Genomic DNA, 25,029 nt, shown 5'->3' on the forward strand with positions numbered 1-25,029 from the left:
GGTTCACTCTGACGTATGGCAAGCACCAGTTACATCCCTAGGCGGAGCAAAATATTTTGTCTCATTTATTGATGACTACTCCAGGAGATGTTGGGTGTACCCTATTAAGAAGAAGTCCGATGTGTTTTCAACTTTCAAAAACTTCAAAGCACGGGTGGAACTTGATTCTGGAAATAAAATCAAGTGTTTCAGAACAGATAATGGAGGAGAATACACAAGTGAAGAATTTGATGACTTTTGTAGGAAAGAAGGCATCAAAAGACAGTTCACAGTGGCGAACACTCCTCAACAAAATGGAGTGGCAGAGCGGATGAACAGAACCTTGTTAGAAAGAACAAGAGCAATGTTGAGGGATGCATGCCTAGAAAAATCATTATGGGCAGAAGCAGTCAATACCGCCTGTTATTTGGTGAATCGAGCTCCATCAACTGCAATAGAGCTGAAGACACCAATGGAGATGTGGACTGCTAAACCAGTTGATTATTCAAACCTCCATGTATTTGGAAGTATTGTGTACGTGATGTACAACGCCCAAGAAATTTCAAAGCGGGATCCAAAATCCAGGAAATGCAAATTCTTGGGGGGTATGCTGATGGAGTAAAGGGGTATCGCTTGTGGGATCCTACTGCCCGCAAAGTGATCATTAGTAGGGATGTTATCTTTGTAGAAGATAAGTTACAAAGAAAAGAAGATTATGATAGCGCTGAAAAGTCAGAGACTACACAGATACATGTGGAAAATGAGGTTGAACAAGGAGATTCTTCTGAAGCAGAACCAGCACATGATGAACAAGAACCAGGGAGTTCTGAAGCTCCAATAACTCGTCAATCAGATCGTGTGAGAAGATGTCCCAATTGGCACTCAGATTATGTTATAGAAGGTAATATTGCATACTGCCTTTTAACAGAGGACGGTGAGCCATCAGCATACCAGGAGGCAATACACAGCTCAGATGTTTCACTGTGGATGATGGCGATGCAAGAAGAAATCGAAGCCCTTCATAAAAATAATACATGGGACCTTGTGCCACTACCACAAGGAAGGAAGCTAATTGGTAACAAATGGGTTTTCAAAATCAAGCGAAATGGTGACGATCAAGTGGAGAGATATCGTGCAAGACTGGTGGTCAAAGGATATGCTCAAAAAGAAGGTATTGATTTCAATGAAATATTTTATCCTGTGGTTCGACTAACAACAGTTCGAGTAGTTTTGGCAATGTGTGCTACATTAGACTTACATCTAGAGCAGCTAGATGTTAAAACAACTTTTCTTCATGGAAATCTTGAAGAAGAAATTTATATGCTCCAGCCTGAAGGTTTTGAAGAAAAAGAAAAGAAGAACTTGGTTTGCAGGTTGAACAAATCTCTGTACGGTCTAAAGCAGGCGCCGAGGTGTTGGTATAAGAGATTTGATTCCTTCATTATGTGCCTTGGATACAACATACTTAATGCAGACCCTTGTGCTTATTTCAAGAGGTCTGGTGATAACGATTTTGTTATATTGCTGTTGTATGTGGATGACATGTTAATTGCAGGACCCAACAAAAATCATATTGAAGAATTGAAGGCACAACTGGCTAGGGAATTTGAAATGAAGGACTTGGGATCAGCAAACAAGATTCTAGGGATGCAAATTCACCGAGACAGAAGTAATAGGAAGATTTGGCTTTCACAAAAGAATTACTTGAAGAAAATCTTGTCACGATTTAGCATGCAAGATTGTAAGCCAATTTCTACCCCTCTTCCTATTAACTTCAAATTATCCTCCAGTATGAGTCCTAGCAGTGAAGAAGAGAGGATGGAGATGTCTCGAGTACCGTATGCATCAGCAGTGGGAAGTTTAATGTTCGCTATGATATGCACAAGACCAGACATTGCACAAGCAGTGGGAGTGGTTAGTCGGTACATGGCGAATCCAGGCAAAGAGCATTGGAATATAGTAAAGAGGATCCTAAGATACATCAAAGGGACCTCAAATATTGCATTATGTTACGGAGGGTCAAACTTACTAATCAATGGGTATGTAGATTTTGACTATGCAGGGGATTTGGATAAAAGCAAATCTACTACAGGATATGTGTTCAAAGTTGCTGGTGGAGCTGTAAGCTGGGTTTCAAAATTGCAGTCAGTTGTGGCTACATCCACAACAGAGGCATAATATGTAGCAGCTACATAAGCCAGTAAATAAGCAATTTGGTTGAAGATGCTATTGGAGGAGCTTGGGCACAATCAAGAGTATGTCTATCTGTTTTGTGACAGTCAAACCGCCTTGCATCTAGCAAGGAATCCAACATTTCATTCAAGGACTAAGCACATACGAGTTCAGTACCATTTCATTTGTGAAAAGGTGGAAGAAGGAATGGTAGATATACAGAAGATCCATACCAAAGACAACATAGCAGATTTCATGACGAAGGCAATCAATGCTGATAAATTTACCTGGTGTCGATCCTCCTGTGGCCTGTCGGAAACGTAAGCAACATGAAAGGTACAAGGTAGAAAGAATGGTGTGAAGATATGATTGTTCCAATCAAATCTTCAAGTGGGAGTTTGTTGAAAATTGGCACACCAAATTGCATCAATTGTCAACATTATGGGTGGCAATTTGATGGCATTAATGGGGTGGCAAAATTGGTCAAATTTGGCCACCAAATTGTTGAACATTTTGGATGGTAAAACTATGCAATTAGTCATTGTAATTTAGGGTTTTTACAAATTAGTCCTTAAAGCTTCAACTATAAATACCCTAGCTCATTTAGCTTCAAAACCATCCCAAAGCATTCTAGCTTTCTTCCAATACTAGAGAGAATTTAGAGAGTTTCTTGAGAGTTGTTTTCTCCTTTTTATCAAGAGAGAATTATCATTGTTTTCTCCTTGGTAGATCGAGAGAGGTTGTAATTCCTATTTTCTCATAGTGAAATTCTTCTACCGTTGCCCGTGGTTTTTACCCTATATTATTTAGGGGTTTTCCACGTAAATTTTGTGTCTCTTTTTATCTTCATTTTTTTTTTCTCAAATTATCAGTTGCGATTTTGCTCTATCCGATAGCCGTCTTCCGCAACACCCTCCACAGGTTAGTCGTTGGTGAGGTTGAAGGGTGGAATAACCTGGCGAGATGGACTTGATTTTAATGGCTTTTACATATATGATATACTTTGTTCAAGTAGAGTTAATTTTGTGTTTATAGTCTGCTTATCATGTTGCAATTAGTCCCCCCCCCCCGGGTTTTTGTTGCGTAATTCTTAAAATATTCACCTTTGCTCATCATTTCCTCACATTGTGTTTCATTTCACAAATTATTTTACATGTTCTGTATCACAGTTTTTTGCTGAAGTACTTTGTTCATAGGGTGTAGAGTTTTGTTCATAATATGGAATGTATGCATAACTGAGAAATCAAATAACATCTGATTTGAATTTGTACATTTAGATCCCTATGTTTCCCTGGCTAAGATCCGCTGAAATGATCCAAGCTGGAAATGATGAACTACTGCAAAACACTATGCGCGATGAGGATCTCCATAGCGAAAATAACTTGCCATGGGAGTACAACGATTCAGGCAGACCTTTGAATTTACAGCCTACAGGTATTATAAAGTTTTTTTGTACAAAGAATCACAGCCTTTTCAACTTTGCTCCAAAAAGCTCCTTGAAAATTTGTGCTGCTTTTGTAAACAGACTCAAACCAAGTCATATGCAACACTTTACTCTTCATTTTCTGAACACGTAATCCAAATAAATGAATGTTAGTAATTTGATTTTCTTACCAGCCTACAATCCATTCAATATAGTACTAGGTAAAGTAATTCAGCATTGTTATTACTACTCTGCTATAGTTGTAGGGATCTTATATTTACAGCCTATTCTATGGTCTGCATTTCTACATTCTCATTTGCTTCAATGGAATAAGCTTGAATGTCCTTGTGAACTATTTTGATCTTTGAAGAGTTGCAGTTGTAAATGAAGTATAGAGAATGTTGATTGTACATGTTTCATTGTCAAAATGATGTTCTGAAGGAAACAGGCTTCTGCATATTGTGAACTATTTTGGACACTGGATATCAAATATTGAAATTGCTTGAATATCAGTCCAACATTTGAGAAAAAAAAGGGGCTTGTATATCTAAGGAGACACACATGGAGATACATGCAATGGAAAATCCAATCGTGTTTCACTTTTCTCCAGATCTCTGAGGCTTCCTTTCCCAGACCCGGTCAAATGATGCAAATCAGAAATGTTCCACCCGCACGAAAATCAACCGACTACAAGGATTTCAACCCAAGAGGAGAAGAGAGCTGTGATGGTAACATGGTGTTTTGGTGACAAGCAAGTAGCTATTACCCGATCGTGGAACGACTGGAAGACCATGTACCGGAGTCTCCGTTGTGCTGTCTATGTTTAAAGTTTCATTCTTTTGTTTGAGCAGTTTTCTTTAAATCTAAATTGCAGTAACCTTCAATTATTCTCCTTTTAGAGAACCCTTGCACTCTTTGGATGAAGATTTCATGATCATGATGGTTCTTCCATGTGGTGTTTACCACTACCACTTTGTTGTTGATGAGCTGAGATATGCCCCTGCCCCCTAACTCTAAGGGACCTAATGATGCAGTACTTTATTCATTGTTCGAGTACCAACATTAAAAATGAGAGTCTCTTAATGTGTTATAACAGGAGTTTGTTCCAGAAGCTCCCGAAAGCCTCTCAAAGTTTGAACCTCCTCCTTCCCCGATATCAAGCTACGACAGTCAACCACTAAACGACAAATATTTCAACAAGCCTCCCCCTGAACTGCCTCCACAGCTACCGACAAAGATATCAGATGAACGATCATTTGTTAGTAGGAAGCCAAAGTCCTCACAAAGGCCTTCTCATACCTTGATGAACCATCTTTACAAGCAAGACGGTGATGATGGTCAGTCTTCAGCACTTCGCTCAACACAAGATTTCTTAAAAAAATATGTAACTGTAGTGCTATACAAATCTGTGCATAGGTAAATGAACCATATGTATCTTTTATGAAACTTCAGTACTGCTTATCATCTCTGTTTGATATTGTTGACATAATGAAAAAGAAAAGATCTAGCCTTGGAAAAAGTTCGGTAATTTGCCACAAACTGATAACAAAACCTTTTTCCTCGGAAAAGATTTGGTTTTGCAGCTCTTTAGAATGAGAAATTTACAACATAAATACTCGGAAGAAGAGTATGGTAACATGAACAAGTGCTTACAAGGCTGAATTAAAGAACGTCGAAAATCCGCGCCTGAAGATCACCGAACAGGTACCTTAATCCAGCCATTAGCAAAGGCAATGGCTAAGATTACAAAGGGTGTTGACATTCCAAATATGATAATGTAAGGAAGAGGAGTCTTCATGGGATTCTCTCCTTCCCTTTCTCCTGCAGTTTGCCAGTACCTGCACTCATTTTAAAACACCTCGGTTATTGAATCACTTGGAACTTGAATTGTCAAATCATGTTAAACTAAGTTCATAAAATGGGTGAAGAACACTACTCACTGCTCTGGTTCTTCTTCTCTTGTGATAAATTTCTTCTTTCCTTTTGGCTTGAGTTCTCCTTCTCCTTCCCCTAACAAATCAAACCACTTTCTTCATTATTGCAGTTAAAAGAAACCCAAACTCTAAAAACTGTTCAACATACAAATCATCCAAACAAAAGAAGATTCAAAGGAAAATGTAAATTACCTGAGTTTGCATGAATTTTGAATCGATGGAGCCTGGTGGTATTGGAAGTGAGAGCACAAGGGAAAGCTGATGGGGATGATGAACACTTGGGTAAGAGAGGAATCTGAGTAGTAAGAGAGGAAGAGATAGACACTTTGGCTGCCATTTTTTGTGAACAAATTTCAGCTATCTGTGCTTGAGTATCACATATATCTCAATGGTTTTGGATATGGATGTGTTGGCAGCTGATATTTGGATTTGCTAAGCTCAGATACTAACCTTATCTTCCTCAAGCCATGACTCCTGCAAACGTGGCCCAATGTTATATACAATTTCGAATAATTTTCTGCTCTAAATTTTGACATATTTTTTAAGCATGTCATATATTCAAAAAAGTAAGGGTAAATTATTTGAATGACCATCCAATTATTTATATTGTATTATTTAGGTCACTAATCATTAAAATTTAACATAGAGTGGTGTGGCAATCAATATAAATTTGTATAATTACACATTTGATTCTCAATACTTGTATATTCTATTAATTTAGTCCTAATTTAAATTTAATTTTATAAATTAACCCTTCAACCTAGAGGTGATACGTGCCAATACATGGTCATGGCACATGTCTTTAAAATTATTTGAATGACCATCCAATTATTTATATTGTATTATTTAAGTCACTAGTCGTTAAAATTTAACATAGGGTGGTGTGGCAATCAACATAAATTTGTATAATTACACATTTGATTCTCAATACTTGTATATTCTATTAATTTAATCCTAATTTAAATTTAATTTTATAAATTAACCCTTAAATCTAGAGGTGATACGTGACAATACATGGTCATGACACATGTCTTTAGTGCCACCACCTAATTTGAGGTTGAACTTAAATTTAAGGTGGCTTTAAACTTGGTGTATTATTTAAGTCACTTATCATTAAAATTTAACATAGGGTGGTGTGGCAATCAACATAAATTTGTATAATTACACATTTGATTCTCAATACTTGTATATTCTATTAATTTATTCCTAATTTAAATTTAATTTTATAAATTAACCCTTCAATCTAGAGGTGATACATGCCGATACATGATCATGACACATGTCTTTAAAATTATTTGAATGACTATCCAATTATTTATATTGTATTATTTAAGTCACTTGTCGTTAAAATTTAATATAGGGTGGTGTGGCAATCAACATAAATTTGTATAACTACACATTTGATTCTCAGTACTTGTATATTCTATTAACTTAATCCTAATTTAAATTTAATTTTATAAATTAACCCTTCAATCTAGAGGTGATATGTGACAATACATGGTCATGACACATGTCTTTAGTGTCACCACCTAATTTGAGGTTGAACTTAAATTTAAGGTGGCTTTAAACTTGGTTTTTCAAGGATGGAATTAAGGTGTCTAAACCACTGTACCAAATTCTCCATTGGGTTTGGTAACTACAATAACATTTATTTATCTCATAATATTATTAGTGATATAAAAATAAAGAAATAAAAATATTTAAATGATATTTAACTTTCAATAATCAAAATAATTTTAATATTTTATTTTTTAACACCAAATTTATTATTTTTAAATAAAATTTATGAAAGAAATCATGTAATATAAAAATAAAAATATTTTTATAAATTTTAAAAAATTATAATTTTATATTTTTAAATAATTGAATTTAATGTAAAATTTAGAATTAGAAATAAAACTAATTTTTATTTTTAAAAAATTAAAAATATTTAATAAAAAATTAAAAGAATAATGTTTAAACAATGGAAGAAATCATATAAATTGTAATATATTATTAGAAATTGATACCCATTAATTATAAATTGTCTCTATTATTAGAAATTTAAGAATTCAAAAATATATTTAATTTATAATCATGTGATTTCAAATTTATTAGTATAATTCCAAGAAAATATATTAATTTTTATAAATATATATTTTATATTTTTATAAATAAGATATTTATTTACTTAGAAATATCAAAAAATGACTTCTAGTTGCTTTAGGAAAGTCCCTTTCTTAATATTAAAAAATAAATAAAATATTTCTCTAAAAAATAATAAATATATATAATTTATAAAGGTATGATATTTATTTATTTAAAAATATCAGAAAAGGGACATCTAGTTATTTTAAGACTGTCATTTCTTAATATTAAAAAATAAATAAATATTAATAAAACATTAAAATAGAATAAATTAATATATATAATTTATAAAAGTATGATATTTATTTATTTAAAATATCAGAAAATGACAAGACAACCCATTTCTTAATATTTAAAAATAAATAAATATTATTATTTTAATCAAATATACTAAAATAAAATAAATAATAATCAAAGTACTAATTTAAACATATTGAAATTAAAAGGATAATAATACAAATAAAATTAAATTGCAATTAAATAGTCAAAATAAAAGGAATTAAAAGCTATAGGATTAAATTGCAAAATATAAAAATTAATGTAAATAATTTGAAATATCATAAAGTAAGAATATTAACATTGTAATTTAACCATAAATATTAATACGAGATTAAAAATAATAATAATAAAATTAAAAGGACTAATTGTGATATTTATCCTAATATATATATATATATATATATATATATAAACAGTCAAGGATTAAATTGAAATAAAATAAACTTCGAAGATAAAATAAAAAATGCTCAGAATTTTAATTCGGTGACTGATATGGAAATTTACAAAATAGAGGGACTACGCGTGTGGTTTTCCCATGTGGAAATTACATAGAGGCCCTCTAAATTATCATTTCTCTCCATTTGCTTCTCTCTCTTAGAGAGAGAAACTCTAGCTTCTCTCTAGAGCTCCCTCGCCGGAGGGACCCCTGTGACCAACCAGCTACCGTAGCCGTCATTCTCCACCGGACGGTGGTCGAAATTTTACAAAATTACCCCAAAAAATCCTCTTTCATTTCTAAAGCTGATTTCGGCTTCCCCTTGTTCTTAAACCCCCCCAAAATCCGTAGATCTAAGTTTTTACCTTCGATTTTTTGATGGTTTTTTGGCAATTTGGATTCTCTGACGAAGGTAAGCTGCTCGGTATCTTCAATATATTTTATTATTTTTTTCTGTTTTATTGCTCTGCCTCCTTCTTTTTGCTTCATTGATGGGGGCTTTTTATAGGCTTTTTCATACACCCTTTGGATCGGTTAAAGGAGGATAACCCGGTGAATCACCGGCCAAAGGAGGTGATGGAAGATATTGGAACGGGGACGTGGAGGGGCAGTTGTCGTTCTTCTAGAATCTGCCGGAAATGCACGTGGAGGGGTTGCTATTGTTGGTTACTGGAAGCTATTGGAAATGCATGTGGTGGGGTTGCTGTCGTTGGTTGCTAAATAGATGAGGTAAAAATGGTGATTACAGCTGCCCCTCTTTGCACGTTACTGTGGAATAGGAATGGAGCAAAGACAAAAAAACACAATTTTTAGCTTGAATTGTCCAAACTTTTTAGCTATAAGTTCTTCTTATTATGAACTCTTCTACTGGGAATGACGATCCACCTCATTCTGTGATGGATTTGACAAAAGGTTGAACAATGTTGATGTTGATCTATTTCTCTCTGTGATGAGTCGAACAAAATATTGAATAAGTTCTTCAAATTATGAACTTCTTCTTTCTCTTCAGATGAGTTTTTCTTATTACGAACTTCTTCTGGAAATGTTGATGATGCTTTATCTCCTTTTCTAATGTTGATAATGTTTTATCTCCTTCTGCGATAGAGTCGAGTAAAAGGTTGAATAAGTTCTTCATTTTCAGATGAGTTCTTCTCATTATGAACTCTCTCTGGAAATGTTGATGTTGATTTATCTCCTTCTGAGATAGAATCGAGAAAAAGGTTGAATAAGTTCTTCTCAATATGAAATTCTTCTTCCTCTTCAGATGAGTTTTTCTCATTATGAACTTCCTCTTGAAATGCTGATCCTCAAAAGAGGTGTCGTTGATTCAACTTCATATGTGATGAATTAAGGCAAGGTTGAACAAGTTCTTCTCATTAAGAACTTCCTCTTTCTCTTCAGATGAGTTCTTCTCATTATGAACTCTCTAAAAATGTTGATCCTCAAGGGAGGTTCTTCTTTCATTCAACTCCATAGGTGATGAATCAAGCTAAGGTCGAACAAGTTCTTCTCATTATGAACTTCTTCTTCCTCTTTAGATAAATTCTTCTCATTATGAACTTTATCTGGAAATTATGGTGCTGATATATCTCCTTCTGTGATAGAGTCAAGCAAAATGTTGAACAAGTTCTTCTCATTATGAGTTTCTTCTTCTTCTTCAGATGAGTTCTTCTCATTATGAACTTCCTCTGGAAATGTTGATTCTAATTTATCTCATTCTGGGATAGAATCGAGCAAAAGGTTGAACAAGTTCTTCTCATTATGAACTTCTTCTTCCTCTTCAGATGAGTTCTTCTCATTATGAACTTCCTCTGGAAATGTTGATCCATCAAGTGATGGAAATTTCTGTTTCTAATGAAACTGTCTCAAGCGAGACGAATCTTGTTTTAAGAAAAACAATCTCAAGTGAGATAAATTGTTGTTTCGAGTGAAACAGTCTCAAGCGAGACTTTGAAAACTCAAGTGAGATAAATTACTATTTGAAAACATCTTGCATTGAAGGCTTATGGATGACCCGTAGGACTTATAAATTTGGTAAATAGTTTACTAAGTAAGAATCTTTGGAAATCGTTTTCTTACTATTCAACAATTTCATTTTCAGAAAAGATTGAATGAGAAACTTTGGAAATTATTTTCTCATTTTTCGAAATAACTTTTTAATTGGGTAACATGCCCCACTTCAAAATAATGCTTCATTTGTGGATTGCATCCATCTATTCTTCAGATGTTTGCATGATTTCTGTACTTGAGGCTTGAATTCTACCTTACACTTGTAAGGTATTTTCCATCATGAATCTTATTTTTTCATATGAAAACCTGTAAAACTTCATGTTTGAATGCAATCAAATGTATCAATGTAATGCATTTTCTATTATGCAAATGATGTTCTTATGAATGCATGAATGTGGAATCCTTCATTTTTTGACTTCAAAGTGGCGAACTCGATCTTCCTTTACTTAGCCAAAATGTCATTTCAGGTTGGCATTTCTGATGAACTATCTGATCCACTTGCATCTTTGTGTCTTCTTTATTTCATTAAAGTCTCAGAAGAAATGTTTCATTAATGGAACTCTTGCCTTAATTAGAATTATGACCCTGATGTCCCATTTTTGTCTTTAATAACATCGGTTTTCTTCATCTAAACTTGCGTAGAAATCCAATAAAGTTTTCATATTTGAAAACAGAATCTATCATCTTTGAAGAGAGAATCTATCATCATCTTTGAAGAATGTAGATATGATATGCTAAACTCAACAGATTAATTAGAAGATCAGCATCTGTTCTGATTTGACTATTGAAACACATCATAAGGAGGATTTATCCTAATTCCTTTCATGTCTCCACATCTAATTGGATCTCGAACAAAGCCATTCAGACCATATCATGTCGAGATGTTTAACAACAACCTATTGTTCAATCTTAGTTGGCTTCACTAGTTTCTTGTTGTTAAAATTTTAGCTTCTCTTCTGTGGAAAGAAATCTTCATCATATCTCACTTCTAACCTTGGGGTTGAAGAAGACAAACTTCATCTTGGGTCCATAAATGGAAATACCATATGATTGCAACATTTGGTTCATAACCATAATAATTGGTTCGTAAAACATTTGACAACACATTCATTATTTCCTATGGTTTCTGCACAGATGTTTGTAAAGCATTTGACAGCACATTCATCTTTTCCTATGGCTTCTGCCCAGATTTCTCCTCAATGAAGCTCTTTTCATAGTGTTCAAAGTTTTTGTATGATGTTACAAGACCACTTGAGCAAAAGTCAATGGGAATACAAGTGAGATGCATGTTTTCTTCCATAATGAGTGTTGTAGGAAGTACAAACACATCCGCTATAGGAGCCATGTACAGAAAGAGATCCATAGAATTCTTGTTATTGTAGATGAAACGCACATGATAAACCAAATAGATGAACACTCAATTCACCCTGGCTGGCAATGATAACCCCAATAACAATGGGAATAAGAGTAATATACGTAAGCCGAGCCTCTCTCTTTAATGTCATCAAGTAGGCGAAAATTGTTGTGAAAAACAACCCCAAGAGTATGATTGAAACTAACCGCCATGAACCTGAAAGAAATATTTCTAATCATCACCGACACATAAAAGTCCAAATTCAAAGCCGAGATCTTGAGGAACTGAACCCTGGATCAAATGGTCTGTATGGGGACCATCTTTATCAATGCAACTGTGATGTAGCTTAATAAAGAACACATTGTCATGTGACACATGGTTAAGAAGATTAGGTATTTGAAACCATACTTGCTGAGTAAATATTTGTTCCACAACCTGATCCTAATGTAATTGCCTTATGAACGAAGCAATTATGTATAGTCAGCTCTACTGTCACTGTTTCACCATTTTCATTCTTCATGCCTTTCTATCTTATTGGAAATATTTTCTCAAAGCAATGATCTTTCCATAAGATGATATGGGCCTTCAGCATGCCCCAATATTTGCTGATATGAACGTTCAAAATACATTAACATTCTTGATTCTGATTGAAATGGGCTTTTAGCATGCCCCAACATTTGCTTCTTGTTGATGTGAGATTTCAAAAATGCCCCATATGGATCATTTCTGTGTGAAATAGGCTTTCAAGATGCCCCAATATTTTATTTCTGGTTTACTCTCAACGTCTGTTTAACTTGAATATCATGATCCCCACGAGGTCCAATTTTGACAATGCGCTGTTGTGGGTATTTGTGGCTTTATTCGTGCCCCAAATATGTTTATCTTGAATACTCTCATTCTGGTGTCACTAAACAGTAATTGTCAAGTAACTTGAGGAATTCTCTTCATGTTATCACAAACTTAAGAAGTAATCAATCATTCTGAAGGAAACGTCTAAGATATGTGCATCTTATGAATGAGGTGACCATTTTCTGGATCTGGAGGGATCTAGTCGGAAAGAGTGGTATAAATCGCTTGGTAATTTATTCTATGCTAACACAATGACTTATCATCTTTCTTTCTTAAGAGACATGTTCCCCAGGGGTATCAATGTCCTGTCTCTTTTCTCTGGGATCTGTAGTGCAGAGATTACCTTTTACCGACTCAGCATACCTTTGAAAGCATATGTGCAAGAACTGAATGGTGATCGGTTGGAGCAATTAATGAGTAGATTTGGCATATTCATCCTTGTTGTCGGTGGCATCCCGTGTAATAACCTTACTGGAAGAAATAAACATCATTGGGATGGATTCGAGGATTTTTGTTGGTGTCTTTTCTTGCAACGACTGCTACAGTGAGTGTATCTTCTGTTTCTCCAAGATACGTACTGCCATATCCCACTCTTCCCGAACCATGGAAAGGTTTAGTCGATATGGGCTTTCAGCATGTCCCTTTAGAACAAGGTAATCATTCTTGATGAGTTGCTTATAATTTCATAGGAGAAAGCATTACAAGTTCAATTCTTCAGACTTTCTGGCTTCTTGAACCACTTGCTTTCAAGAGATGTGAAATGCTTCATCAAACTGGCATCGCTTTTTCTACAATAGAGGTAAAATAAACAACAATTTGCTTCAAGGACCTTCCTCATTTGAGACTGTCCTATTTGAAAATGTTTTTTTCTCCTTTCTTTATCAAAGAATAAAAGAATTTTGTAAATTATTGCTCCTTACAAGTTCACAATAGAATCAAATCATAAAACATGAGTTTAATGAATATCAAATAAATCAACTACACTTGTAAATAAAAAAAAACATAGTCCTATGACAAGTGTCAAAATTATTGACTGATTTAAGGTGTAGGTTAATTCTGGTAAAGTAAGGTTTTTTAGGTTGGTCCAGCATATATGTCTTTTGAACCTTCCACTAACTTGAAGAAATGGTTATTATACTCATCTCATAAAGATACTTATTGATTCCAGACTCTCAATAACGTCTTTGGGATGTGTGGTGCTTCATTAAGAGCTTAAGATCGTCTCTTATGTCGTTGTTGCACCATTCAATATTCGAGCTGGCTTTTTAGGTTTTTAACTCGAACCTCCTTTGGTTTCAAGATGTTATTCAAAATTTACATCTTGAACCCCCCTTTTATCATTTTTTATATCATGCATTAAAGGTTTTTGCAAATAAAAATCAATCCTGAGAAGCGGAATGAAATCTGAAGATAGTCTCTTTCACACAAAAATCCATGTATGATTAGAATGAACTTTTCAGGCACGTAACATAGGCCAGGGTTCAGAGTTATGAAAGAAAGGGATAAAAGGCCCAAACAAGTGTTTAAGGGTAATTGAACCAAGGATCAATTCATTCTGATGCCTTCAATCTTGCCTTGTTTGACTTGGATCTTCTTTGCTGGGGATTTTTCCATAAGATCCATTCATCTCCAGCATTTCTTGCGCTTCTTGTTGAATATGAATCTTTGAACTAATTGCACTTGATCAACCTTGTAGCTTGAGGCTCAATGAGTCACCCATCTTGATTCAATTTTCTTTTTTTCTTTTTTTTTTTTTTGTTTTTTTTTGTTTTTTTTCTGATGAATGAGTATATGACTCCAATTGCTTTGAGAACCTCCTTTTCCTCTTGCATTTCAGAAATTCTTTCGTTATTCTTGACTGGATTGATCTTCAAGTACTTTGTATTTGACCTACTTTGTAGTTCAAAACTCTCTTCATTTCATGAAGATTTGCCTTCATAATTGACAATCTTTATTCATGTGAGCAGATATCCTTCTTCTTGCCCCCCAATGTGGAGGGTGATCCTTGGTTAAGGTTGAATTAAAAGAAAAATATTATAGGCTCAAAAGGGGACAACAAGGGATATATATATATATATATACATATATTTGAAAGGATAAATGAAACAATTTCGTTCGTCATCTCATACACAGAAGCCTTTGTAAAAAGAGGTATCCCCATGGGGATGAATATTCAAGATTAATCTTTATTTACATGAAAACAATGTAATTAATGCATGATATAATTATTCAATCTCTTTTTTTTTTGTCTTTCTTGCTTTGAGTATGTCCCAATCACTCAAAATTAGCTTTGATAAGTTGGTCCATGATGCCTCATCTCGTCTCTTCTTGCAGGAAGATTCACCGATAATTTGAAAGTTTGGTTCTTTTGAGGTCTTTTGGTTTATGATGATTTTGTATTTGGAAGGACAAATATGTGACTTTTGAAGTCGTGTATATGGTGGAATGTTATAAATCAATCAACTCTACCCAAGAAGGTAAACATATGGATTTAGTGTCTCAAAAACAGGTAGAGACATTACTTTAGAATCTCAGATAAATGTATGGTCAAGATTTGGTTTTAGTAAGGGTCAAGTAATTGGCATTGGATGGGATATGAAATGTGTAATTTTACCACTTGCCAAAGATCTATAATTCTTGAAAAATAATATTTAATCTACTTGATATTCAAAAATTTCAAGATTAAAATTTAATTCCTTGCTCATAACCATAAAAGCAACAAAAATTTATTTATTACAACAAGACAGAGAAAGGAACAAAAACATGTTCAAACAAGATGCTGCTACAGTGGTAGATAACAACTTCCGCTTGTTTATTTTATCTTGCTCTATCATTCCTTGAATGTTGGGTGTGTACTTAGCCCAAGATTTCCATCCTTATTTGCCCCTCATTTCTTGTTTATTTTTTGTGTCAAGACTCCCTTGTCAACGAGCGTCTCTATTTCTTTTAGCAGTGACCAATAATTCCCTGTTGAATACCCCAATATCCCCAAGTGAAAATTGCATAAGCTATTTTGATCATAGAAATGGGCATAAGGCTTTGGTGACACTTTCACCAATCTTGGTGTAATGTATTGACCTTTAACCAAATGAGGGTACAGATCTGAGATAGATTCTTGAAACACCTTAAGAGATTTTCACTTTCCTTGATCGTTCTGAACGACTAAATGCTCTCATGTGATTGAGGGGGTTCAATTGGACCAGGTCATTTATTTTCATTGCGTCAGATGTACTACTAGCATTCATCCTACCATCCAAACCTATTACAACAGGATCTTCTAAGGATTTCTCTCCATGGATCATATCATTCATCATGTCCATTAACGTGGTCATTTGTTCTTTTGAATCAGCCTGTAACTTTTTTGCAAGATCAGTAATTTCTTGTTAAGTCTTGATAAGTTGCTCTTGAAGTTTCTCAATTCTACAAACCCTTGCTAAAATTTCATTCATGGCTCTTATCCTTCTTTAGGAAGACCAAGTTAGCTCCAATTTGATTTCAGAAATTCTTTCATGGAATCGTCCACGAATTATTCCCTTGTTTTCATGATTTAAATGCATGTAAAATAGTTTAAAACAAAATGTAATTATGCAAAGATGAAAATGCAAAAAAATGAAAATGTAAATACAAACGTAAAAAATGCAAAGATTCAAAATGCAAATACAAATGTAAATATGAAAATGTAACATGAAAATGCAAAAAAAAATGTATACATATAAAAATACAAATTGTGCAATACAAAAGCAAACATAAAAGTACAAATGCTAAATGAAAATACAAATGCTAAATGAAAATACAAATGCTAAATGAAAATGCAAAGATGCAAAATGTAAATGCATGTATGAAAAGGTGTTACTCAAGAGTGATCATCTTAAAATAGATTTCATTGAACACAAAAGTTCCGGTGCATCAAACAAAACTTTTACATGTAGGGGACAACTTTCAGTCCTAACTTCAACAAAACTTTTACATATAGGGGATAACTTTCTCTCCTAACTTCTCTAAATCCAAGTTAGTTTCCATTCATGCTTAACAGCTGAATTATCAGTCTGCTTTAATTCCTTGTCAAGTCAGCTAAGTCTATCAGCTTATAGGCCATATTGATTATCTGGACTGCAACTTCTTCCATGACATTCTCTTTTTCTTTCATCTTCTGTGTCAACCTTCGGAGTTGTAGGCAATGTTGCTCATTATCCCTTGTAATGGAATCTTTATGGTTACGGATTTATTTGATAAGATGTTCATGTATGTCGCAACTCTTTTTCAGTTTGGTGACCCCTGTTATCCACTCTTCTGGGGTGTTTCCTATGCCATCATTTCGAAAAGCTTGACTGATCTTTTAGAAATCTTCATGCATGGTTTCCATTTTTGTGCTCAATTTCTTGTTTTGATCCTTCAAATAACATGCTTGAGCTTAATAAAAACCTCATTTATTCTGAGTGCCCCGACTGATACTCTTATCGTAGAATGCTTTTGGTATCAATCGAACAGGATATTTGTGGAATACTTTTGGTATCAATATAACATGATCTTTGTGTGCATAGCTCCCTTCTATCCTCGGAGTTTCCTCATGATGTCTTTCCTTGGCTGCGTCATATTTTGTTTTGATTATAAAACTTTTTGTCCATTTATGAAAACTTTCCAATTTGATGAACAGTCTTTCAAGTCAACACCTTTTGGTTATGCCATGATCATGCAATGCAAACAAAAGTAATCAATATAAACAAGTTAGAGAAAAATAACATGTATCTACAAAATAGATAACAATAAGAATAAACAAAATGGTTAGTACTAACTAATGGAAAGAAAAAAATTCTATCTATCAAGGTATAAATCCTAACCTCATGCTTTCTAGTTCCATGCTTTGTTTGGAAAAATTAACCTAACTGCATGATTTCTAGTTCACATGCATTTATTTAGAAAAAAAATGAAATCAAATAAATCAAAAGTTAGAACTTATTTCTCCTTTGTGTACACCTACGGACAGGGTTTGAGTATTGTCTTAGATCAGGAGAATTTTTAGGGTTTATTATATGTAGGGTTTCAGTTCTAAGAGTAAAGGTACTTAAATTGTCGTTGTTGGGCCCCCCTTGGGCTGCCAAACCCTTAATCCTAGTCCATCACAGACTTAAGCGAACGAGTTCAATTCGAGGGGACACATTTCCCTATACCTGACACGGAGAATAAATTCTCACGAAGACATAGAGCCTATTAACCCTAAAAGCTACTTGCTAAGTCTGACACGGAGAATAAATTCTCACGAAGACGTCGCTTTCACTCCCACTTGAAAGGGAAAGAGAGCTCAAGTATAGAGTTTATGTTTATGCAATGCAGTGCTGTGTGTGAGAAGAAATTCTCAAACCTTTGACAATCAAAATGAAATCAATTATCTGAAAAGAAAATAAAATAAAAATATTCAATATATAGGGATATATAAAAATAATAAATAATAAAGTTTTGAAAGAAAAGAATTACAAATTAAATAAATATGAATTCTCAATTTCTAATTAATAGAGACAATTTATAATTGATTTAGGTTTGACCAAATCCCCAGCGGAGTCGCCAAGCTATCGTAACCGGTTTTCGCCCAGGTATGAATTTTTACTTGGCGGGAAAAATAAAATGAATAATAAATGATTTTGATTAAAAAAAATGTTTTGGGAGTCGCCATTGACCTTTTTGGGTTAGGTAGGTCAAATACCTAAAAACAATCTTTTAAAATAATTTTTAAGAAAATATAATTTAAAAGATAAATTGATCTGCGTATAAGTAAAATTTTTTAGTAAAAAAGGATTCGTGGTCGGTTACGTTTAGGGAAGGATTAGCACCCCTATAACGCCCAAAATTGGTACCCATTAATTATAAATTGTCTCTATTACTGGAAATTTAAGAATTCAAAAATATATTTAATTCATAATCCCGTGATTTCAAATTTATTAGTATAATTCCAAGAAAATATATTAATTTTTATAAATATATATTTTATATTTTTATAAATAAGATATTTATTTACTTAGAAATATCAGAAAAATACTTCTAGTTACTTTAAGACATCCCCTTTCTTAACATTAAAAAATAAATAAATATTAATAAAACATTTCTCTAAAAATAATAAATATATATAATTTATAAAAGTAGGATATTTATTTATTTAAAAATATCAAACAAATGACATCTATTTACTTTAAGAATGCCCTTTCTTAATATTTAAAAATAAATAAATATTAATAAAATATTAAAATAAAATAAATTAATATATATAATTTATAAAAGTAGGATATTTATTTATTTAAAATATCAAAATATGACTTCTAGTTGCTTTAAGACAACCCTTTTCTTAATATTTAAAAATAAATAAATATTATTATTTAATCAAATATACTAAAATAAAATAAATAATAATCAAAGTACTAATTTAAACATATTGAAATTAAAAGGACAATAATACAAATAAACTTAAATTGCAATTAAATAGTCAAAATAAATGGAATTAAAAGCTATATGATTAAATTGCAAAATATAAAAATTAATGTAAATAATTTGAAATATCATAAAGTAAGAATATTAACATTGTAATTTAACCATAAATATTAATACGGGATTAAAAAAATAATAATAAATTAAAAGGACTAATTGTGATATTTATCCTAATATATATATATAAACAGGAAATGATTAAATTGAAATAAAATAAACTTCGAAGATAAAATTAAAAATGCTCAGAATTTTAATTCGGTGACTGATATGGAAATTTACAAAATAGAGGGACTGCACATGTGGTTTTCCCATGTGGAAATTACATAGAGGCCCTCACCAAAACTATGTCGTTTTGTAAGGGTATAAATATGCCTAAATTATCATTTCTCTCCATTTGGTTCTCTCTCTTAGAGAGAGAAGCTAGACTTGAGCTCCCTCGTCGGAGGGATACCGGTGACCGGCCAGCCACCGTCGCTGTCGTTCTCCACCGTCGCTGGCAACCGTAAACGGTGGCCAAAATTTTACAAAATTACCCAAAAAAATCATCTTTCATTTCTAAAGTCGATTCCAGCTTCCCCTTGTTCTAAAAACCCCCAAAAATCCATAGATCTAAGTTTTTACCTTCGGTTTTTCGATGGTTTTCCGGCGATTTGGATGCTCCGACGAAGGTAAACTGCTCGGTATCTTCAATCTATTTTATTATTTTTTTTTCTGTTTTATTGCTCTGCCTCCTTTTTGCTTCATTGATGGGGGCTTTTTATAGGTTTTTTCATACACTATTTGGATCAGTTAAAGGAGGATAACTCGGTGAGTCACCGACCAAAGGAGGTGATGGAAGATACTTGTACAGGGACGTGGAGGGGCAGCTGTCGTTCTTCTATAATCTGCCGGAAATGCACGTGAAGGGGCTGCTATTGTTGGTTGTTGGAAGCTACTGGAAATGCACGTGGAGGGCTTCTGTCGTTGGTTGCTAAATAGGGGAGGTAAAAATGGTGATTACACCTTCATAAATAGAATGCATTTTCAATTCGATTGGAGGAACGAAACCGGTTGCACCCTAGGAATATAGATCTATATTCAATCTTAGCCAAAGATCATATAACCATTGTTTTATACATTCATAATCGGCCTCAATATCTTGAAGTAGTTGTTAAGAGCTTGTCCAAGGTTGTGGGGATAAGTGAAACTTTATTAATAGTTAGTCATGATGGGTACTTTGAAGAAATGAATAAGATTGTGGAGGGGATCAAGTTTTGCCAAGTGAAGCAGATCTTTGCTCCTTATTCGCCCCATGTATTTAGCGGCAGTTTTCACGGTGTATCACCGAATGACTGCAAAGAAAAAGATTATGCAGGGGAAAGACATTGTATTGGGGATCCAGATCAGTATGGAAACCACCGGTCTCCAAAGATAGTTTCTTTGAAGCATCACTGGTGGTGGATGATGAACATCGTGTGGGATAGATTGAAGGAGACCAGAGGGCGTGATGGATATATTCTTTTTATTGAGGATGACCACTTTATTTTCCCCAATACATATCGCAACCTGCAGCTTCCTGTATCACTGAAGCCTGACAAATGCCCAGATTGCTATGCTGCTAATCTGGCACCTTGTGATGTGAATTTAAGAGGAGAATGATGGGATAGTTTGATTGTAGAGAGAATGGGAAATGTGGGCTATGCCTTCAACCGAACTGTTTGGAGAAAAATCCATATGAAAGCTAAAGAGTGCAGTCCAGTGTACACCTTACGAGGTCCAAGGACTAGTGCATTTCACTTTGGGAATTGTGGTCTTCATCAGGGCCAAGGGAACAATAATGCCTACATTGATAATGGATCAGTGAACATTCAAGTAGAAGACATTGATAAGGTTGCTAATATCATAATCAGAATGGGATGTAGAAGTATATGAGAACCAACAGGGGTACAAAGCTAGGTTTAAGGGTTGAGGCGGCTGGGGGGATAACAGAGATCATCAATTGTGCTTGAATTTTGCTCAAATGTACCACTAGCTAGTATAACACTTCTCATTCAGCTGTCATGAGTTGAGACTTCAGCATCTTATTTTTCATACTGTTGTAACAGGTGAGAGCTGGATTATTTTTTTTCTTCAATAGTTAGAGGAAAAACATGTATAGGAAGTTGTTATAATTTTGTACCATTGATAACTTTTTTTTATTATTTCTCCAATTTTGCTTCTAAGAAACCATATTTTTATGCTGGGATTTAGTAGATAGCTTTCTGGCAACTTTGAACAATATTTTATGCTGACATTAGTTGATCCCTTTTGAGCTTAGATTGCTTTGTAAATTGTAAGTTAGTCGACATGCAGAATTTCTGGCTACTTCTATGTTATTTTGTTGTTACCTTTGTCTGGATGAGTCTGCATGGCACCTGATTTTTGTGCATGCTCAAAGAAAAAAAAAATGATGTATTTACATTTTCCCATAGACTGTAAACTGTTGGAAGAAAAGTTAAAGGGGTGGGCACCGCCTGTGTGAAGAAAGAGGCTGCAAATTCATAGAAAGGGGCTGCCGAAAGTGCAAATTAAATGCACAAAAAATTTTCAATTTTCGGTGTAGTTATATTTGAAAGTGAGAAGGATATATCTCTAAATTAGTCATTGAACTTTAGGATATTTTCAAAGATTAGTCCCTAAGCTTCAACTATAAATACCCTAGCTCACTTTGCTTCAAAATCATCCCAAAATCTTCCAGTTCTCTCTCAAGTGTGTTTTGTAAACGCATGTAATTTTTTCTCTTTAGTAAAAGATCTGCAGCAGTCCGGAGACGTAAGCACAATTGGCTGAACTCCGTTATCAATTTTTTGGGTATTATTTTTCCGCTTTTATTTCGTATTCTCACTAATCTGGCTATAGGGAAATTACTTGTTACTCGTTTATTTCCCAACAACTGGTAATCAGAGCTTTTGGTTGTGAATTTTGTCAATTTTTTGCAAGGTTACTTATTCATTACTGTTCACGTGAATAGTAAATTTCGTCGGCGATACGAATTTGTCGATGGAGGTGTTCTAATACACAGTGGTTCACAAGAATTGTCAGAAACGATCCAAACGAATCCAGATTCGAGTGGGAGTGATGGTTGCAGACGAAGGGAAGGTAAAAATTGAAAAGTTCGATGTTGCGGACTTTGGCTTTTGGAAAATGCAGATTGAATATTTTTTGTACTAGAAAAATCTATATCAACCCCTCTCAGGAAAGCAACCACAGGGTATGAAAAATGAAGACTGGGCTCTTCTCGATAGACAAGCCCTCAGAGTCATCCGACTGACGTTGTCCCGAAATGTTGCTTTCAATATAGCAAAGGAAAAGACCACGGCGGGTCTTATGGCGGCTCTCTCCAGTATGTATGAGAAGCCATCGGCCTTAAACAAAGTTCACTTGATGAGGTGATTATTCAATTTACGGATGACGAAAGGGGCATCGGTGGCTCAACACCTAAATGAACTCAACATAATCACAACCCAGTTGAGTTCCGTGGAAATTGAATTCGATGATGAAGTTTGAGCTTTAATTCTCTTATCATCTCTACCAGACAGTTGGAATGCTACTGTTACAGCAGTTAGCAGCTCGTCAGGAAATAGTAAATTGAAATTCGACGATGTTCGGGATCTGGTACTGAGCGAAGAAATTTGACGGAGAGAATCGAGTGAAGCATCAACCTCCTCAGCCTTGCACACGGAGTCCAGAGGGAGAACTTCAGAAAGAAATTTAAATCGTGGCAGATCGAAATCCAGACGGGGAAAATCAAGAACGGGAAAGAAAGATTTTACCTGTTATAATTGTGGCAAGAAGGGTCACTTTAAAAGGGATTGTCGAGCACTGAAGAAAGATACCGGCGCACAGGAATCTGCAAACATGACAGAGGAGACAAGTGATGCCATGATTCTAATCGTCAACAGTCCGATTGAATCATGGATCTTGGATTCAGGGGCATCTTTTCACTCCACCCCATACCTAGAAATCATGGAGAACTATGTCAGTGGTGATTTTGGGAAGGTTCATCTAGCTGATGATGAAACATTGAAGATCGTCGGAAAAGGAGACATCCGACTAAAGCTGCCAAACCAGACCACCTGGAAGCTGACAGGAGTGAGATATATTCTTGGCCTCAAAAGAAATCTGATTTCTATAGGACAGCTTGATGGAGAAGGTTATAGTACAACCTTTTCAGGCTGTGAATGGAAGATTACCAAAGGAGCACTCGTCATTGCTCGTGGTAAGAAGACTGATACTCTCTATGTAACTTCAAATTTAGAGAATATCATTGCAACCATAGATGCTGATGGAAAATCAAACCTATGGCACCAAAGGCTTGGTCATATGAGCGAGAAAGGGATGAAGACACTTTTATCAAAAGGGAAGCTGTCGGATCTAAAGAATGTAGATGTCAGACTATGCGAGGATTACATCTTTGGCAAACAAAAGAAAGTCAGCTTTGCAAAGAATGGTAAGACACCCAAGCCTGAAAAGTTAGAGTTGGTTCATACTGATGTATAGGGACCATCTCCAGTTCCATCTCTTGCAGACTCATTATATTATATCACCTTCATCGATGATTCTACAAGGAATGTGTGGGTTTATTTTCTGAAGAAGAAATCAGAAGTCTTTGATATCTTCAGAAAATGGAAGGCCATGGTGGAAAATGAGACTGGTTTGAAAGTCAAGCGGTTGAGGTCTGACAATGGAGGAGAGTACAAAAATAGAAGATTCAGATATTTCTGCGCAAACAATGGGATCAAGATGGAGACAACAGTTCCCATGACACCACAGCATAATGGCGTAGCAGAGCGTATGAACAGAACTCTGAATGAACGTGCCAGAAGCATGAGGATACATGCCGGATTGCCCAAATTTCTATGGGCTGAAGCTATCAACACTGCAGCTTACTTGATCAACCGTGGGCCCTCAATTCCTTTGGATGGCAGAATACCAGAGGAAGTTTGGAGCAAGAAAGAAATAAACCTTTCACACTTAAGAGTGTTTGGTTGTATTTCTTATGTACACATAAGCTCTGCTGAAAGAAGTAAACTTGATGCCAAGTCCAACAAATGTGTCTTTGTTGGTTATGGTGGTGATGAGTTCGGCTACCGGTTTTGGGACTATGAAAATCGGAAGATCATCAGAAGCAGAGATGTCATTTTCAATGAGAATGTGATGTACAAAGACAGGTCAACTGTAGAATCAAGCAGTTCAAATACCAAAGTTGAAACAAAGGAATTTGTTGAGTTCGAGGAGATTTCTGGAAATGATGTTCAGATCAGTCCTGAAGCAGCTCAAGAAAAACCAGGCACACCGGAACTAAGACGCTCCTCCAGAATTTCTAAACCAACCCAACGGTATTCTCCTTCTTTGCACTACTTGTTGTTGACTGACAATGGTGAACCAGAGTGCTATGATGAAGCAATGCAAGTGGAGGATTCAATCAAGTGGGAGTCTTCCATGAAAGATGAGATGTACTTACTTATGTCAAATCAGACGTAGAAATTAGCTGAATTACCACTAAGAAAGAAAGCGCTCCACAACAACTGGATTTACAGGATCAAGGAAGAGCACGATGGGAGCAAACACTACAAAGCGAGATTGATTGTCAAAGGTTTTCAATAAAAAGAAGTTATTGACTACAATGAAATTTTCTCTCCAGTCGTGAAACTGTCTACAATCAGACTGGTATTGAAAATTGTAGCTGCAGAGAATTTACATCTTGAGCAGTTAGATGTAAAGACAGCTTTCCTTCATGGTGATTTGAAGGAAGAAATCTATATGAGGCAGCCAGAAGGGTTCATAGAGGTAGGAAAGAAAAACCTGGTATGCAGGTTGAAGAAGAGCTTGTATGGTTTAAAACAAGCTCCTAGACAATGGTACAAGAAGTTTGATATCTTCATGAGTAGCAATGGGTTTACCAGATGTCAAGCAGACCATTGTTGCTACATCAAGAGGTTCGACAACAGCTTCATTATTTTATTATTGTACG

At 34.7% G+C, this 25,029-nt stretch overlaps 2 protein-coding genes and 1 pseudogene across 3 annotated transcripts; 2 read left to right on the plus strand and 1 right to left on the minus strand.

Moving 5' to 3' along the window:
* Nucleotides 1-4,568: 4,568 nt before the first annotated feature.
* LOC120146408 (SNF1-related protein kinase regulatory subunit beta-2-like) lies at nucleotides 4,569-4,994 on the plus strand. The gene is made up of 2 exons (XM_039159977.1): nucleotides 4,569-4,607; nucleotides 4,671-4,994. The coding sequence occupies exons 1-2, from the start codon at nucleotides 4,569-4,571 to the stop codon at nucleotides 4,992-4,994; spliced, it is 363 nt and encodes a 120-aa protein (XP_039015908.1).
* A 72-nt stretch (nucleotides 4,995-5,066) lies between these two features.
* LOC120146397 lies at nucleotides 5,067-17,447 on the minus strand. Of its 2 annotated transcripts, XM_039159971.1 has the most exons (5): nucleotides 17,443-17,447; nucleotides 15,366-15,370; nucleotides 5,701-5,865; nucleotides 5,515-5,584; nucleotides 5,067-5,412 (listed from the first exon to the last, which is right to left on the minus strand). In XM_039159971.1, exons 3-5 carry the CDS (start codon nucleotides 5,843-5,845, stop codon nucleotides 5,268-5,270), a joined length of 360 nt encoding a protein of 119 aa, XP_039015902.1. In that variant the 5' UTR covers nucleotides 5,846-5,865; nucleotides 15,366-15,370; nucleotides 17,443-17,447; the 3' UTR covers nucleotides 5,067-5,267. The 2 variants fall into 2 exon arrangements, with proteins under 2 accessions (XP_039015902.1, XP_039015901.1); XM_039159970.1 differs by lacking the exons at nucleotides 15,366-15,370; nucleotides 17,443-17,447 and having other exon boundaries at nucleotides 5,701-5,899.
* On the plus strand, nucleotides 8,729-21,048 carry LOC120146409 (annotated as a pseudogene).
* The last annotated feature ends 3,981 nt before the right edge of the window (nucleotides 21,049-25,029 follow it).

The sequence above is a fragment of the Hibiscus syriacus genome, unplaced genomic scaffold (genome assembly GCF_006381635.1).
Source record: "Hibiscus syriacus cultivar Baekdansim isolate YM2019G1 unplaced genomic scaffold, ASM638163v2 tig00110925_pilon, whole genome shotgun sequence".
In the NCBI taxonomy this organism is placed as follows: Eukaryota; Viridiplantae; Streptophyta; class Magnoliopsida; order Malvales; family Malvaceae; genus Hibiscus; species Hibiscus syriacus.

What these genes read in the sequence shown, in the direction of transcription:
- LOC120146408 (XM_039159977.1), top strand. Translation starts at nt 4,569, where the DNA reads ATGCCCCTGCCCCCTAACTCTAAGGGACCTAATGATGCA. An exon ending in CTAAGGGACCTAATGATGCA is followed by an intron (nt 4,608 to 4,670) that starts GTACTTTATTCA and finishes GTGTTATAACAG; the next exon opens with GAGTTTGTTCCAGAAGCTCC.
- LOC120146397 (XM_039159971.1), bottom strand. Translation starts at nt 5,845, where the DNA reads ATGGCAGCCAAAGTGTCTATCTCTTCCTCTCTTACTACTCAGATTCCT. An exon ending in CAAAATTCATGCAAACTCAG is followed by an intron (nt 5,585 to 5,700) that starts GTAATTTACATT and finishes TTGATTTGTTAG; the next exon opens with GGGAAGGAGAAGGAGAACTC. An exon ending in AGAGAAGAAGAACCAGAGCA is followed by an intron (nt 5,413 to 5,514) that starts GTGAGTAGTGTT and finishes AAATGAGTGCAG; the next exon opens with GTACTGGCAAACTGCAGGAG.